The 16113-nt window shown below is 57.6% G+C and overlaps 1 protein-coding gene across 8 annotated transcripts in view; it reads left to right on the top strand.

Annotated features, from left to right (window-relative positions):
- NFIC (nuclear factor I C) overlaps positions 1-16113 on the top strand; it is an 83312-nt gene that overhangs the window by 12858 nt on the left and 54341 nt on the right. For all 8 annotated transcript variants that reach the window (XM_033417484.2, XM_033417487.2, XM_033417482.2 and 5 more), the window contains exon 2: positions 4377-4908. In XM_033417484.2, coding sequence (XP_033273375.1) covers positions 4377-4908 — 532 coding nt within the window. The remainder of the gene's footprint in view (positions 1-4376; positions 4909-16113) is intronic.

Genomic DNA, 16113 nt, shown 5'->3' with positions numbered 1-16113 from the left:
CCCCCAGCTGAAAAAAAAACAATCCCCTGCCCCCTCCTCAAACTCCTTTAAATTTCTCCAGAGCATTTTGTTCAACCTGGCATTTTATTCCATGTTTATTAGCTTGTTTAATATCCATCCCTGCCCACGTCAGGATCTGGGTGAGGGCTGAGCGGAGGACACTGCTGGGTCCCCAGCATCATGCATGGAGCTGACAGAAAGTACAGACTCAGTAAATGTTTGTTGAACAACCAAATGAATCCCTCCTTCATTGGATAAGAGCTGTTCATAAGCTATGATGCTCTGAGCTTGAGGCGAGGAACCACTCTAGGTTAGGAACACTTACTCTGGCACCAGATGGGCCTGCGTTCGAATATGAGCTCTGCTGTTTGACATTTAACCTGGAGGAGGGGACATTGGAACCAGGGCTTTGAAGGGTGCATAGGGGTTTGGGATAAAAGTTTAGGGATGGATAAGAGATTCTCAGTAATGTTTGTTGAATCACTGAGTGAATGAAGGAGAGAGAATCCTTCGTGGAAAACTTTTGGTTTGGGAATTGGAGTTTCACGTCCTGGTTTGCTGCCCTGGACTGTCAGGATGGGAGGGCTACAGGGAGGCCCAGAGTGGGGCACAATCCAGTGCACAGTTGACCAGTCCATAGTGCCCAGCAGGGGCTTGGACCTCCCAGCTGCTGCTGTCCTCTTTGGCCAGGAAGTCCCAGCAGGGAGAGCAGGAAAGGCTGCCTGAAGGAAAGAACAGTGAAGACAGGGTTTTGAGGGATGTGTAGGAGTTCAGGAGGATTCTTGGCATCTAACTTGCCTTGGCCAAGTGGGGTTTCTGGGAAAGGCCTGGTCTTGCTGCCTCCCCTCCCCTTGCAGCTCTGATTACCAGGGCAATGGATAAGCCCCCGGGGCACTAACCCCCAAAAGGGTGCAATGTCCTTTTCTGCCCTTTGTACAGAATGAGAAACAGGCCCAAGTTGGAACAGTGATTTGTTCCTGGATCATACAGAAGGTGAAAATGGAGGCTGTTGTCACCCAAGCTCATTCCCTCAACAAGTCTGCCTGGCAGTGAGTGCCTCAGCCCTGGGCCTCAGGGTTGGGGGAGAGCAACTGAGCTGGACTCAGAGACCCCAAGTTGTGTGGTCCAGGCTGGGTCTGGGAGAACCCTGAGGAGAGCAGGAAAGACTGCCTGAAGGAAGGAACACTGGAGAGAGGGCCTTGAGGGATGTCTAGGAGTTCGGGAGGATTCTTGGCATCTAGCTTGCCTTGGCTGTCTCCCTTGCCCTGTCAGCCAGTGAGGGCATATTGGGAAGTGTTTGGGGAAGAGGCATTGGTTGTCACAGGTCTTATGGGACAAAGAGAGTGACAGGCCTGCCTCTCACCTGGGTTGACCTCCCCAAGAGGATGTGGGAGGCTAGGGCAGCAGGTCCATGACCCAGTTACAGGCTGTTTGTCTTCCTCCAGGACCAGCTGGGGTCACCAGTGACGTGGGCTCCCGCCCCTGCCCGCCTCCCTGGCATCTTTCCCCAGAGAGGGCCCGGGGAGGAGGGGGTAGGGATAAGGCAGGGGCACGGGGGCTTGGAGAGGGGAGGAGCCAGAAGAGGAGAGGAGCTCAGAAAAGGGGGAGGGGGCTCAGAGACAAAGGGGTTCAAGGGGATGAAGAGTCTGGGCCCAAAACAATCGTAACAACAACATCAATAATAATAATAGCGTAATGCAGGCTTTTGAGAGCCGGGCAGATAATGGGGTTCATATGCTAGGAAGAGGTGGCATCCCGTTCAAGAAGGCCTGCTGGCTGACACTCCAGCTGCCCCTTCCCAGCTACCTCTTATTACCGCCCCAATAAGCTCCAGGCCTCGGGTGGCAGCCACAGCCATTGCCCAGGCCTCCTGCCACCCTGGCGTCCCCTCCACAGGGGACAGTGTCCTGTGCCTCCATCGATTTCCCACCCCAGCTTCTCTGGCCAGACGACCTGGGCTCTGGTCCCGGCTCTGCTGACCAGCTGTGTGACCCTGGGCGAATCGCTCCCCACCCCTGGGGCTGGCATGTCAAGTGACATGGTGACACAGAAAAAGCACCTCTGAGGTTGGATAGGGCCTGACAGGGGACTGGCCCCCTCTATCCTCCCTCTGCCTCAGCAGGTCAGCTGGGGTGGGGACGGGATGGGGGAGCGGCGGAAAAGGGCCCCGAGGTCTGGTCCCCACCACAGCTGTTACTGTGACTCACACGTTGGGGGCCATTGGCATGGGGGAGCTGGGCTGGCACAAACGGAGCCCCGTTCTGCCCCACCCCGCGAGGGCAGGAGGCTATTTTCAGAGTCTCAGTAATAGAGGAGATCTGAGGTCATCCCCCAGCCCCAGCACCCCGTGGCCAGAGGTGGCCCAGGGGAAATGGAGCTCAGGGCAGGGAGGGGCGCTGGGTGGGCGGTACCGTGTGCATCCAGGCCTGGAGGTGGGAGCAAGCCTGGCCACATCCATTTAGAAAAACCAATTCGTGGCCCAGAGCAGCGGTTTCCCTGTCTCCCCGAGAGACCCCGGCCTCACGGAGAGCAGGCTGCTCTGAGAAAGGGGCCGATGGGGTCCTGGCTTCTTGTCCTGACGCAGACTCTGAGACCCTCCAGGACCTTGGCCAGGTCTCTGCCCCTCTCTGAGCTTAGTTTCTCCATCACACAAGGCATAGTGGAGCCTCGGGCCTTTTCCTGCCCCAGGGAGATTGTAAGCAACGGAAATCATCTTTACAGCAACAACAATGTCAATAATAATAATAATAATAGCATAACAGGCTTTTGAGAGCTGGGCGGATAATGAGATTCACATGCTAGGAAAAGACATCGCTCCCATTCAAGAAGCCCAGTACAGCCCCCAGGCAAGAGCGGGGAGGGGGGACCGAAGTTTCTCTTCTCTGTCTTCTTTTCTCCTTGAATTTCTCATCCCTTGAGGCTGAGAAACCAGGTCCTGGATGTTATGCAGACTCAGTTTCCCTTGCTGAAAAATGGCGAGAAGGAGACAGCCCCCTCCCACCCCTGTAGAAGGGGATGGGGGCCTCCCGTGGCCCCACGTTATTCTCTGAGGGGCCAGATGACGGCTGCCGTTGTCTTCGTGGGGAAGTCAGATGGGTGTGGGTTCCTGTCTCAGCTCTGCCCCTCATGATTGGGTCCCCTCTTGGGGTCTGTTTCTTCATCCACAAAATGGGTGTTGTGGCCACCCAGCAGCACCATTCAGGCAGAGGGAGGGGGATGTTGAAGTCACAGCTCTGGCCAGGTCGCTGAGCCTCCCAGGCCTCGGTTTTCCCATCTGTGGAATAGGTCTATGGGGGACAGGGTAGGGTGAACTGGCCCCCAGGGGCCTCTCTCTCCAGCTCTAAACCTCCCTGGCTGAGCTCCCCTTTCCCTGGTGCGTTCTGCTCTCTTGCCTCCTTGGGCCTCAGCTTTCCCCACCCCTATTATGGATCTATGCAGGAACCGTGCCCCCCGCCCCTTCCATCAGCCCCTGACATCCAGGTGGCCCATCTTGGCCTGTGGACCTCAGCCAGTCCTGTCTGTACATCTGGGCTGTAGGAATGACGTCTCGTCCTCATTTTTTTCATCACTGCCAAGAGCCGGTTGAGGCAGCCCTTGGACCCCTGTCTTGTGTCAGCTTCCTCTGCTGAGCAGTAGGTCTGACAGACGAGCCCCAAATGACCCTCTGAGCCTAGTTGCTCCTGGAATCGTGAGCATCCAGTGTGTGCTCAGCCCTGCTCTGGACATTTGAGCTCACACTCTAGTTCAGTGGTTTGCAAACTACAGTCACAGGGCCCAGTGCCCACCGTCTGTCTTTATAAATAAAGTTTTATTGGAACACTGCCATGCCCATCCCTTACATCTCCTCTGTGGCCAGTCTTGCACTACAGTGCAGAGTGGAGCAGTTGAAACAGACGCGAAAATACTCACTATCCGGTTCTTTATGGTACTTTTAAAGTTTGCTGACCGCAGTTCTAGAAGGCAGAGAATGGATCTGTGCCACCAGCATTCCACCATCCTCAGTTTTCCCCATCTGTACAAAGGGTCCCCATCAGCCTCCACCTGGGACCCCCAGCTTGTCCTGTCTGTACATTGGGGTTCAAGACAGTCCTCCATGAACGGCTGCCTTCGTCTGTGCCTCCCACGTGGTCCAAGCCTCAGTTTCCCCATCTGGGCAATGGGTTCTCAAACGACCCAGTGAACCTCTGCTGGGTCCCCACTGGCCTCCACTTTTTTCCCCAGGACGTGGAGGGATCTGCAGCAGCCCCCTGCACGCCTCTGCCTGGCCCTCCTTCTAGCGGGTCTGCCTGGGGCCCCTGCGGCCTCATTCTTACGGGCGGGGCAGTGGGTCCACGGCCTCCAGCGCCTCCTGACCTCTGGTCTTTCCCGCCCCGCAGGATGAGTTCCACCCGTTCATCGAGGCGCTGTTGCCTCACGTGCGCGCCTTCGCCTACACCTGGTTCAACCTGCAGGCGCGGAAGCGCAAGTACTTCAAGAAGCACGAGAAGCGGATGTCGAAGGACGAGGAGCGCGCGGTGAAGGACGAGCTGCTGGGCGAGAAGGCCGAGGTCAAGCAGAAATGGGCGTCGCGGCTGCTGGCCAAGCTGCGCAAGGACATCCGGCCCGAGTGCCGCGAGGACTTCGTGCTGGCCATCACCGGCAAGAAGGCGCCGGGCTGCGTGCTCTCCAACCCCGACCAGAAGGGCAAGATGCGTCGCATCGACTGCCTGCGCCAGGCCGACAAGGTGTGGCGGCTGGACCTGGTCATGGTCATCCTCTTCAAGGGCATCCCGCTGGAGAGCACCGACGGCGAGCGCCTGGTCAAGGCGGCGCAGTGCGGCCATCCGGTGCTCTGCGTGCAGCCACACCACATCGGCGTGGCAGTCAAGGAGCTCGACCTCTACCTGGCCTACTTCGTGCGCGAGCGAGGTGAGGCGGGGCTTGCGCGTGCACGCGGATCTGGAGGCCGAAAGGGGGTGCGTTGGAAGGTCGTCGAGGGGGGGAGGTGGGCGCATGCAAAGGTAGGAGGCAGGAGGCGGGCCTTAAAGTCCGAGGGCGGGGACAGTTGCAGTGGGAGGATCTGAGCCCTGTGAAGGGCCAAGGGGAAGAGGTATGGTTCAGGGAGAGTCTGGGGTCGGGGGCAGGTGCGTCCTGGGGCTGTGAAGGTAGAGGCAGGCCCTGACCTTGGGGGGTCAGGGGTCAGGAGGTGAGACCCTGTCCCAGGAGGTCTGTTGGCAACAGTGGTGAGGATAGGCCAGTGACGGACGCGCGGGGGACAATCTTATCCCTCCTGGGAAAGCTGGAGGAGAGCTGGGGTTGCACTTTGTGACTGATGGTTGATCGACTCTCGGACTTCCCCCAGAGACCTGACAGGTCCCATATTTCGGCCGAGTGGGAAGCTGGGGCGCTGTGTGACTTTGGCTAGGTCACCAGTCTCTCTGGTCTCCAGCGGCCCCCACTCTGGCCCTTCGAGCTGGGTGTTTGCTGGCTCTGTGGTCAGATGGCCCACATGGAGACTAGCAGGGTTTGCGAGGATGGGGAAATCCACGGCAGCTTCCCAGAGGAGGGGACTCCACTGAGCTGAGCTCTGCAGAACGACTGGGCAGTGATGAGAGTGGGGATATCCCAGGAGGTCAGCCGCCTAAACAGAGGTGTGGAGGTCAAGGGCAGGCCCTGGCTGGGAGGGCAGTGGGGTCTGTTGCCCCGCTGTTCCTGGTGGTGTGGCCAGTGGAGCCGTCAAATGGAGGGTATCAGCATCCTTACCTGGATTGGGCCTGGGGAGACTCGCCGAGATCGTGTGTGTGTGTGTGTGTGTGTGTGTGTGTGTGTGTGTGTGTGTGTGTGTGTGTAGCGCGTTGGACTCTGGCCTGCCACGTGGTGGGTGGCAGCTGTGACTGTCTTCATGCGGATGGAATCAGGTGTGCCCGGAGACCCTAACAGGCACATGTCCCATGCCCCACCGTGCCCACCCAGGCTGGTACACACGTGGGTGCGAACCCGCACACACCCGGGGCTGCCTGAACGTGTCAGGTGGGTGCACTCGGGTTGCAAACCCAGCCCTAAGCCCCCGTAGACCCCACGGGAGCCCGTGTGATCACAACCAGAAATGATGGCGGAAGGCTGGGGGAGGGGTGGTGAGAAGAGAGCGAACTCCGGGGCTGGACTGCCCAGATTCCGAACGCAGCCCTGCCATGTGGTGTGCTGGCTGTGTGACTTTGCCTCAGGCCCTGTCCTCTGCCTCAGTTTCCTCCTCTGTACAGTGGGGGTAACAACCATGCCAACTCTTAGCGATGCTGTGAGGATTCCATGAGGTCTCCTGGTCTCCACTGTGTGTGGGAGGGAGAGCTGGGGCAGATTTTCCCAGTCTTGACCTTGACCCCATCTGCCCCTCCCCCGCCCCCACCAATTAGCACTAAACGCAGGGGGCCAGAGGCAGAGGGGTAGACTAGGTGACTGTTTGCTGCGGGCCGGATTGGGGGTGTGGGCAGGGGCAGCCGTGGGGGCTGCAGTGCCCATTACCATGCAGGTCCTGGTCTCTCTCACCGCATCCATCCTCCTCCTCCACGCTGAGCTGATAAAATGTTGAAGCGAGTTTTCTGCCAGCGTCAGCACAATCTCCGGGCGCCTCCCCTCCCCCATCGGCCCCCGCCCCCCTCAGCTCAGCAGGCAGACCAGGCCTCCGGGCCTCCCCAGACACCTTCGCGTCCGACTGCCATGCCTTTGCTGGTCAGCATCCTCACGTGAGGGCCGGGGAAGGTCAAGGCTGCTGCGCCCTCCCGTGCAGGCTCCATCATCCCAGGGGACCACTGCTGCTCAGACAGGCCCCAGCTGACCCAGCTTCAGCTGGCTGGGAGTGAGGGTCGGGCGTGAGGGCCGGGCCGGGAACCCACTCCCAGCTCAGCTGCCTGCCTAAGGGCCGGGTGATCCTAAACAAGTCACTTAATCTCTCTGTGCCTGCTTTCTTTGATTTTAAAATGGGATGCTCAGAAATAGCTGGCCGGTAGGAATGTTGTGTTCTCGTGGTAAGCGTTCAACAAATAACCCCCATGCTGCCCTGAACACAGGTACCAGGCACAGGGCTAGGGCTTTGTGGACCGTTGTTATCAACGTTATCATCCTCATTAGGATTATGATTTCCCGCCTCCATGCCTTTGCCCATGCTGTTCCCTCTGCTTGGAATGCCTTTCCCGTCTGGAAGACTCCTACTTATGCTTCAAAACCCCAACTCCCAGCTCCACTTTCTCTCCATCAGGCATTTTTTCTGAGGATTTAGCAATTCTTTTCCATTCTCATGGCAACCTTGCAAGGCAGGGATCATTGTACCCATTTTACAGATGAGGAAACCAAAACCCAAAGAAGATAACTGCCCGGCGCAAGGTCACACAGCTAGGAAAGGGCAGAGTTAGGGTTTGGACGTGGGCGGGTTCTGTTGCTGACACCCCTACTAGCCTTCTACGCTCGGTGGCAGAAGGGGATGGAAGTACATCACAGTGTAGGGTGTGGGTATCCAGTCATCGTGGCTGGACCACCTCCGGGCTGGGTCTGTGTTCTAGGCTCCTACCAGCTAGGGCCTCCTCCGGGGTTCCCAGGCTGAGGCTGGCCCCCAGAACCCCCTGTTGAGCTTCAGCTTCCACAGCAGGACCCCCGTCTTCATCTGGGCCAGAGTTATGTCTCTCTTCTCAGCCAGGTAGTCATCTGACCTCGGAGACAACTGGTCACCTCCCTCCTCTCACCTGGTGGGTCCCAGGGCTGCAGGGGGTCCAGGCCAAGGCCACAGTGCGGTGTCCGCTCAAATCAGCCCTGCTAGGAGGCCATGGGATTGATGGGGAGTGGGGGAAATGGGCCTCAGTTGGCTTCTGGGGGCGGGTGTCACAGGGTGGATGGTGGGACAGGCACCCGCCATTCGGCTGAAAAGGAGGTACCACCTCTAGCGTCAGAAGCGGGGCCTTGGAGCCGAGAGAATGACAGTGAGAGAGAGAGACAGAGAGACCCAGAGACATGGGGAGACACAGAGAGACCCACAGACGCATCATACAGTCGGCCCTTCCCTGTCCCAAGACAAGGGGACAAAGTCCAGCTCCCCCCACGGCCTCCGTCCTTATCTCTCCCAGGGGGTGTCAGGCAGACTGCTGGAGCTGCACCCCAAAGGGGAATCCCAGGCCTCCATCCTTGGGTTTATTTTGGAGGAGAGAAGGGTGGGGACGAGCCGCGAGGAGGTCCCTTTAGCGCTGGGGCTGCCAGGCTGATCAGAGCCCAGGGCACCGCCTGGGGCCGAACTTGGCAGCTTCAGGCATCCATCTGGCACCGTTGTGGACACAGGGGCCTGATTCCAGGGGTGGACTCCGTGTGTGCCCTGGGGGTGGGCTAGGGGACAGCTGGGGGGCCATGATGAGGGGGAGACGTGAGCTCCACCTTGGGACATTGGGGCTGCCCGCTCAATGCGTGCACTTTAGGGGGAGGGATGTGTGCAGTTAAGCAGGGCATGGGCAACCTGACAATTCTCAGTTAAATTAATACAAACCTAATGACAGGGAGGGGTGAGGAGAGGGAGGGCGGGGCAGGCACTCTGGCCAGGGAGGGCCTGAAAGAAGTGAGGGAGCTGCAGAGGGATGTGAGTGAGTGTGCCGGGCAGTGGGGGCGGGCACAGTCAGTGCAAAGGCCCTGGGGCTGGAATGGCCCAGAGCACAGGTGCTAGTTGGGGAGGTGAGGCCCTGTGCCTGGTGTTGGGGAGGCCGGGAGCGGGTGAGCCGGCTCTCCTCTCTCCTGCCTCCCATTTGAGAAGGAGTCTGGAGAAAGCAGGGCCCAGAGAGGGAAGCCGCCTGCCCAGCCCCGAAGCCCAGCCAGGCCTCCCCGCCCCCTCTGGCGGCCTGAGAAACCTGAGGCGCGGGCGGGCACCGTGCCAGGGCGGGAGGGGGAGGGGCTGCCAGGCCCGCCCGCTCCGGCAGCTGCCAGCCCGCCCCGAGCCCCGCCAGCCCAGATGGTGCCCATCTGCTGACGCTGCCGTGGGCTGGCCTCCCGTTCCCGCCTCCTGTTCCCGCCTTGTTTGGTGCCAACCTCCCGGAAGGGCGCTGTGGGCAGGGGCTGGCTTGGGAAGCTTGCAGCTGCTAGAGGAGCTGCCCAGGGTGCCCAGGGAGGGGTCAGGAGGAACTGGGGGCAGGGGTCCCCGTCGCCTCCTGGATGGACCTGGGAAACAATAATAACAACAGAGATAATAGTAACAGCAAAAACATCGTGTGCCCGATGCTGAGCCCATCCTATATCTGGTTTCATTCTCTCCACCACTCTGGGAAGGAGGGACTATTGCCTTCTCCCCTGTTTCAGATAAGGAAACAGTCCCAGAGATGGTCAGCGACTTGCCCAAGGTCACACAGCTCCTAAGAGGTAGGGCGAAATTAGAACCCACAGATCCTGACTCCTTGAAACCATTAAAGGAAAAACCCTAAAAACCGCTTTTCAGGTTATCAGATGGAACCCACACCTTCCTAGTTGTACAGATCATGAAAAGAGCTGGCCCGGAATACACAGTGAACAAATTAATGAATATCAGTGAACGTTCCCGAAGTGCCTACCGTGCCCAAGGCTGGGGGCTGGGGTCTCCATAAAGCACACCCTGGGCTCGGATGGCAGGAGAAAGGGTCTGGAGCAAGGGGGCCTGGATCAGTCTCAGCTCTGCTCCTGGCTTGCTGTGTGACTTAGGGCAGAGCTCTGCCCTCTCTGGTCTGGGGTTGGAGGAGAGCTGAGGCCAGGAAGGTAAGGCCTTGTGGGGCCACAGAGAAAAACAAGCCAGACCCTGACTGAGGGTCCTGCCATCTCCTCCAACCCCTGTTAATCTTCATCCCAACACTGGCCGTGTGCTGGGGAGACAGAGGGCGGATGTGGACAGGAGGGCGTGTAAGGGCACCCGTTGGCTTGTGTAATGGATACAGTTTGTGTCCACACGTGCTCCAGGCTGTGTGAGGTGCATTTCCCTCTCTACGCCTTAGTTTTTCCATCTGGAAAGTGGAGAAAATAAGAACTATGTCCACTGCATTGATGATTGGAGTGATCCCCGGACAGCATACAGGAGGCCCTGGATAAACGCTCAGTCCCTTCCCGGATCCTCTTCCCAGCCCCAGGTGGCAAAGGGGAAGAACCTCAGTGCATCTAGTGAACCAGCAGGGGCACCTGTGACCCAGGATGGGCCCCCCCCACTGGAAGCCACCTCTCCAGGTGTCTGGGTGGCGGAGGGGTGAGGGGCTCTTGGCAGCCTGGACTCCCCCGGGGCTGAGCAGCCAGGTGGACCAGCCGTCTGTCTGTGCAGAGGAGGTGGCTGCCCGGGTTGAGGTCCAGACACCAGCTGACGATGTATTTATAGCGGCAGCAGGAGGCCTCTGGGCTCCTGGTTAGTGGTGCTGAGGGAGCCGCTAACCCAGCAGGTGGGAGCCCAGTGTCCGGAAGAGGTAGGGGCACGATCTGTAGCCAGATGGCCCAGGTTCAAATCCCGCCACTCGTGAGCTGTGTGACCTTGGGCAGGTGACGTCACTGCTCTGGGCCTCAGTTTCCTTTCCTCTGAAATGGGCATGATGCAGATGGGGCCTGCTTCACCGGGCTGGGTAGGGTTAAATGAGTTAATGCGTGAAGAGTGCTAGGACAGGGCCTGGCACACAGTAAAGTGCTCAAACATGATTTGCTGCCTTAAAAAGGAAGGCGATTCTGACACCTGCTACACCATGGATGGACCCGGAGAACATGATGCTCAGTGAGAGAATCCAGACACAAAAGGACAAATACTGTTTAATTCCACTCACAGGAGGTCCCTAGAGAGTCACAACCACAGAGACAGGAAGTCGATGGTGGGGGCCAGGGGCTGGGGGAGGGGCTGGGGAGTCCGCGTTTCATGGAGACAGAGTTTCAGTTTGGGAAGATGAGAAAGTTCTGGAGATGGATGGTGGGGATGGTCGCTGGACAGTGTGAATGTGCTTAATGCCACTGAAGTGCACACTTAAAAATGGTTAAAATGGCAAAGTTTATGCTACTGATATTTAAAAAATTATTTGTTGTTGATAATAATTTGCAAATCAACTATACTTCCATTTAAAAATTCAAAAAAATAAAAATAATGAATAATAGTACATCGTCTATTATATTGCAATGATAAATAATAAAAATAAAATCAGTGATGGTAATATAATCCTAGGAAATATTATCAGCGCCTTTATTATCATGATCGTTCCTTTGTTTCTAGTCCCAGCTCTGCCCTCTGGCCAGCTGGGCAACCTTAGGCAAGTTAGTGCCCATCTCTGTGCTTCTGTTTCTTCATCTGCAAATGGAGCATAGGGAGTGTCCAGCGATTGGAGTTAAGGTCGTATCTGTGAGAAAGGAACCTCTCAGCACGATGAGTGCTCAGATATATTTGGAGTTCTTTCCTGGGTAGCCGGAGTAGATCCTCCCTCCCCCATGGACACCCCTGCATGGGCGCCCAGCTTGCACGCCTGCACCTGCCAAGGCAGGGCTGCAGAGGCTCCTGAGGGCCCGAGAGGTGCGGAGCCCTCAGAAAATGGGAGGCATCTCGGTGCACCTGTGGCAGCCACCCCGGCGTGGCGGGGCTGCAGTTGCCACCCTGGCCCTGTGCCCAGCGAGCCAAGGGGAGGCTGAGGGCAGCTAGGGACATCTCCGGCCCCCCCCCCCCTTCCGCAGACAGCTGCCAGGCCGGCCCCTCTCCCTCCAGCTGGGTGTGGGCAGGAAGTCACAGATGGTCAGAGTCCGTGAGGGACAAGGGAGGGGGCACGTGGGAACACTGGATGTCTTGTCCAGATCAGGAAACTGAGGCCCAGAGAGGGGTGGGGCATTGCCCAGGGTGGCCCAGTAAGGGCCCTTCCTCTGGTCCATTCTGTCCCATCTTCTGTCCCAGGCTGACTTGGATGGGTGCCAGGATGGGGGACCCGGGTACTTCAGGGTAAATGGCTTGCAAATGGGAAAGGGGTTTCAAGGCCTGGGGCGGCAGTGGGGTGGGTGGGTGGTGGTGCTCTAGATTGCCAGAGCTGAGGTCTGCTCTAGATCCTCCAAGGGACAAGTTCTGGAATTTCCAAGGCCTGAGTTCTAGACGCTTCAGAGCTGGGATCTTTACCATCTGACAATTCTAGAATTCTCCCTCTGGGTTTAGAGCAGCACAATTCAGTAGAAATACAACTCGAGCCACGCAGATAATTTTTCTGGTATCCACACTTAAAAGTATAAACCTACAGGGGAAATTAATTTTAACAGCCTATTCTGTTTAACCCAGGACATCCAAAATATTGTCATTTCGACACATAATCAATATGAAAAAATTATTGAGATGTTTCACCTTCTTTTTTGTCCTAAGTCGTTGAGATTCACTGTGTGTTTCGGACCGGCCACATTTCAGGCGCTCAACGCCACACGTGGCCAGTGGATGCCGTGTCAGCACTAGAGCATCTGCGTTCCAGAGAATTCCGAGGCAGATCTCCAATCTCCCAAGTTGGGTTCTTGAGAATGTGAGGACAGATTCTAAAAGTCCCAAATCAATCATCAATTATCCAAACAAGTATTGGTTTCTTCAGTATCCAAGAAGCCCTTAAGTGTATTCGTGACCATGGACGATGGTTTCCAGAATTCCACTCGTTGGGTTTTCACGTGGCCAAGGACAAGCTCTAGAATGTTCTCGAGCTGGGTTCTAGAACATCCAGGGCAGGTTCTAGAATTCTCTGAGGCAGGGATCCAGAAAGTTCAGGTCAGAGTCGAGTAAGCCTGTCCTCAGACCCCGGGTGACTGAGCAGAACATTACAGAAAAGATGCCTACAGAGGGAGAAGGAGGTCGATTTTCATTTTTTCGAGGCTTTTTCCAGACTGGCTGAGTCAGGGGCTGCGTGCTTGGGGGCAGCAAGGTGGATGGGGTCCCTGTTGTGGGAAGAGGTTTGGGAGCAGTTCGTGAGGATACATGACTATGAGAACCTGGGACTAGGGGGGCCCAGGAATAAGAATCAGGACTTTGTTTAATCCCCAGTAAATGTCTGTTATTTATTAGATGTTTGGACATGGAACCCCGCGTGTGTTTCCAGAGGCTCTTGTGGGGCTGTTTTGGGAAAGGGCGCTTAGTAGGTCCTCGCTGGAAGGCAGTGGCTATAGTTGGGGATTGTGACATCTGGCAGGAGGCAGGGGTTGTCTGTCTGTGTTTGGGGTGTTGGGGTGCGTTTATGGGGGAACTGCAGGCATATTGAGGGCTTACTAAATTAAATTCTCAGTAAATGTCAGGAATTGTTAGTACCATTTCATTTCACCTTAATTCCACAAAGGTAGAGATTATCATGAACTGCATTTATCACATGGGAAAATTGAGAACCAGAGAGGTTAAGACACCAACCTGAGGTCACACAGCTAAAAGGTAGCATCTGGATTCAAACCCAGGTCTGAGGGCAGATCTGAGGGCCTACAACGGTCCCCTGGGAAGGGGCTGTTTGGGGTGTGTCAGGGACCTCCCCCAGAATGTCCCAGGATCCCTCCTTTGGGCCTAGAGGATTTTGGTGCTGGTGAGTGGATGCCAGGTTCAGCTGGATCAAGGAGCACCTTTGGGGACTGCAGCCTGGCCGGGACCCGGTGAGGGGGGTGGCTAGCCTCAAACCCTCGACATGGGGAAACCAGGAAGGCGAGAGATGCAGCCAAGGTCACGTGTTCCCTTTCGGTCTCTGTCTCTGCATCTCTTTTTCCATCTCTTTGTCTCTCTCAGCCCCTGTCTCTGCCCAGCCCCAGTCTCTCCTGGTCTAGGCCAGTCTCCTCCCCTCACCGCCTCCGGGCAGCCTGTGGGCTGCCCGGAGGTGGCAACAGCAGCTGAATGGGCCCCTTGTTCCTGACCACACCCTCCCCTTAGGGTCACCCCAGGACGAGCTCCGGCAGCCTGCTGTCTTAAAGAGCCAGCGCCCAGAGAGAGGGGAAAAGAGGGGGCCGCTTCACTCCCAAGCCCCACCCCCCAGCCTCCCAAGGATGGAGGAACTGAAGCGCATACATGCTGGGGAGCACCGCACCTGGACATCCCAGCCCCGTGTGAACAGGCGGTGGCCCTGGGGCTGTGTGTGCATGGTGGGGCTTGGGTTTCATCTGGGACAAATTCCTTCTCCTGTCTTGGCCGCCGTTGTTTCCCCATCTGTATCTGCAGCTCCTTGTGCCCACCCGGTGGGGGGGGGGGTCGTTGGGCAGAGAGAATAGTATCTGGGCCAGGTTTGGTACACAGTCGGCGTTCTTCTGTGCCCATCGTGCAATTATGTAGCCCCATTTTACGGAGGAGCTGAGCGGTAAGGCTCTGGCTGAGGCTACGCAGCCCAGATTTCACCCAACTCTGCCACCTCCACCCTCCGCTCGGGGCTGTGAAGCTTCACGTTGCTCGCTTGCCGTCTCTGGGCCTCAGTTTCCCCTTCGGAGCAATGGGAACGGCCCCCGCCCACTTTCAGGCTAGAAGCCCTTCACTTCTCCCACCCCGAGGATGCTGTGGCTGGGAGTTCCGGGCATCCCCCAGATAGGAGCCAACCAGAGGGCCTCGAACGCGGCTGCACCCGGTAGCCACTCTGCGAGGCCTCGGCGCTCCTGTGCCCCAGGCCGGCCCCACAGACAGCCCGGGACAGGTTGCTGCCGGATGGACAAGCCTGTTCCCTGCTTCCTTATGTAACCAGGTTATGCAAGGGCAGCTGGCCTGCTTACATAAGGGGAGGCCGGGCCAGCCCCAGCTGGGGAGGGGGAAGCTCTTAAAGGGGCTGGTGTCTCCCGAGTCTCCCTCCAGGGCCCTGTGCCAACCCACGGAGGGGAGCCTTACAAACTCTGGCTGATTCCGTACTCATCAGCGCCATCATTGCCATCATTATTATTATTGCTGTTGATGTTGTTTATCATCACTCTGTTCTTTCCCAGGAGGCACAAAGCCCACACTCTGCTTCTGACCCTCGGCTAGTCCCTCTTCTCCCTGAGCCTTAGTTTCCCCATCTGGCCCAGGTGGGTGGTGTCAGTGAAGGAAGGCAGTGGGGCGTAACAGGGGTGCTGGCCCCACCACCTGCTCGCTGTGTGACCTCAGGCAAATGGCGATCCTCTCTGGGCCTCGGTTTCCCCATCTGTAAACTATGCTTGCCTCTCTAGGTTACTGAGGGGGAAATGAATTCAGACATGCGAAGGGTTAAGATGGCATCGAGCACACACTCAGCCAGTACAACTTCTTGGTAGTCAATAAATATTTATTAAGCGCTTACTGTGTGCCAAGCCCTGTACTGCGAACACGATGGACAAAAATCCAGGCCTTGCGGGGCTCACAGTCTGGTGGGGGAGATGGACAAAAAACAAGTTCGTGATAAGGGCTACTGAGAAAAAAGAAAGAAAGGCAAGGAATAGAGAGTGGTGGGCTATTTGGGGAGGGACTGTCTGAGGACTTGACATTTGAGCTGAGACCTGAGGGTGAAGAGGAAGCAATTGTGTGAAGAAGTGGGGAAGGGCACCTTAGGCAGAGGGCACAGCCTATGCAAAGGCCCTGGGGCAGGACCTGGTGTGTTGGAGGGACAGCCAGGTGGCCCTAGCGGCCGGAGCAGAGTGAGGGAGGGGGAGAGAGGGACGAGGGGAGGGCAGGGAGGGGACTTGGGCTTTTATACCTAGGGAGGTGGGAGCCCTGCAGGGCTGTGGGCAGAGGAGGGGCGGGGCCTGACTCAGGTGCTCACAGGCGCCCTCTGGCCACTGTGGGGAGGACAGACTGTGGAGGGTGAGGGTGGGAGTTGAGAGACCAGGGCTGAGGCCACTGCACTGGTTCAGGCTTAGGCAAGCGACAGTGGGGGCCAGCCAGGCAGAGGCTGATTCCAGAAGCGTGAGAATTCAGTGGCAGTGGTCAGCCTGGGTGGAGCAGGACAGTGCACGTTGGTCACCTGGATTACGGGGCCCCTTCGGAGGCTGGCGCTGGCCCCCTTGCCTCCTGCTTGGCCTTAGGCAGGGAAAGGAGGGGCGGGCAAGCGCAGGGCCATGGGTCACACCCAGGGCCCCTCCTGGAGTCAGGACGTCGTTTGCGGGCAAGCTGGGGTAGGGCTCTGGTGCCTGGGTGGCCCGCGGGGCTCTGGGCGGGCTGCGCGGGCAACTGCCGGGTGCCCAGCCCCAAGCTGGGTGTTCCACCTGCAT

This window comes from Orcinus orca, chromosome 3 (assembly GCF_937001465.1).
Source record: "Orcinus orca chromosome 3, mOrcOrc1.1, whole genome shotgun sequence".
Classification (NCBI taxonomy): Eukaryota; Metazoa; Chordata; class Mammalia; order Artiodactyla; family Delphinidae; genus Orcinus; species Orcinus orca.
This window is presented reverse-complemented; position numbering and strand designations above follow the sequence as displayed.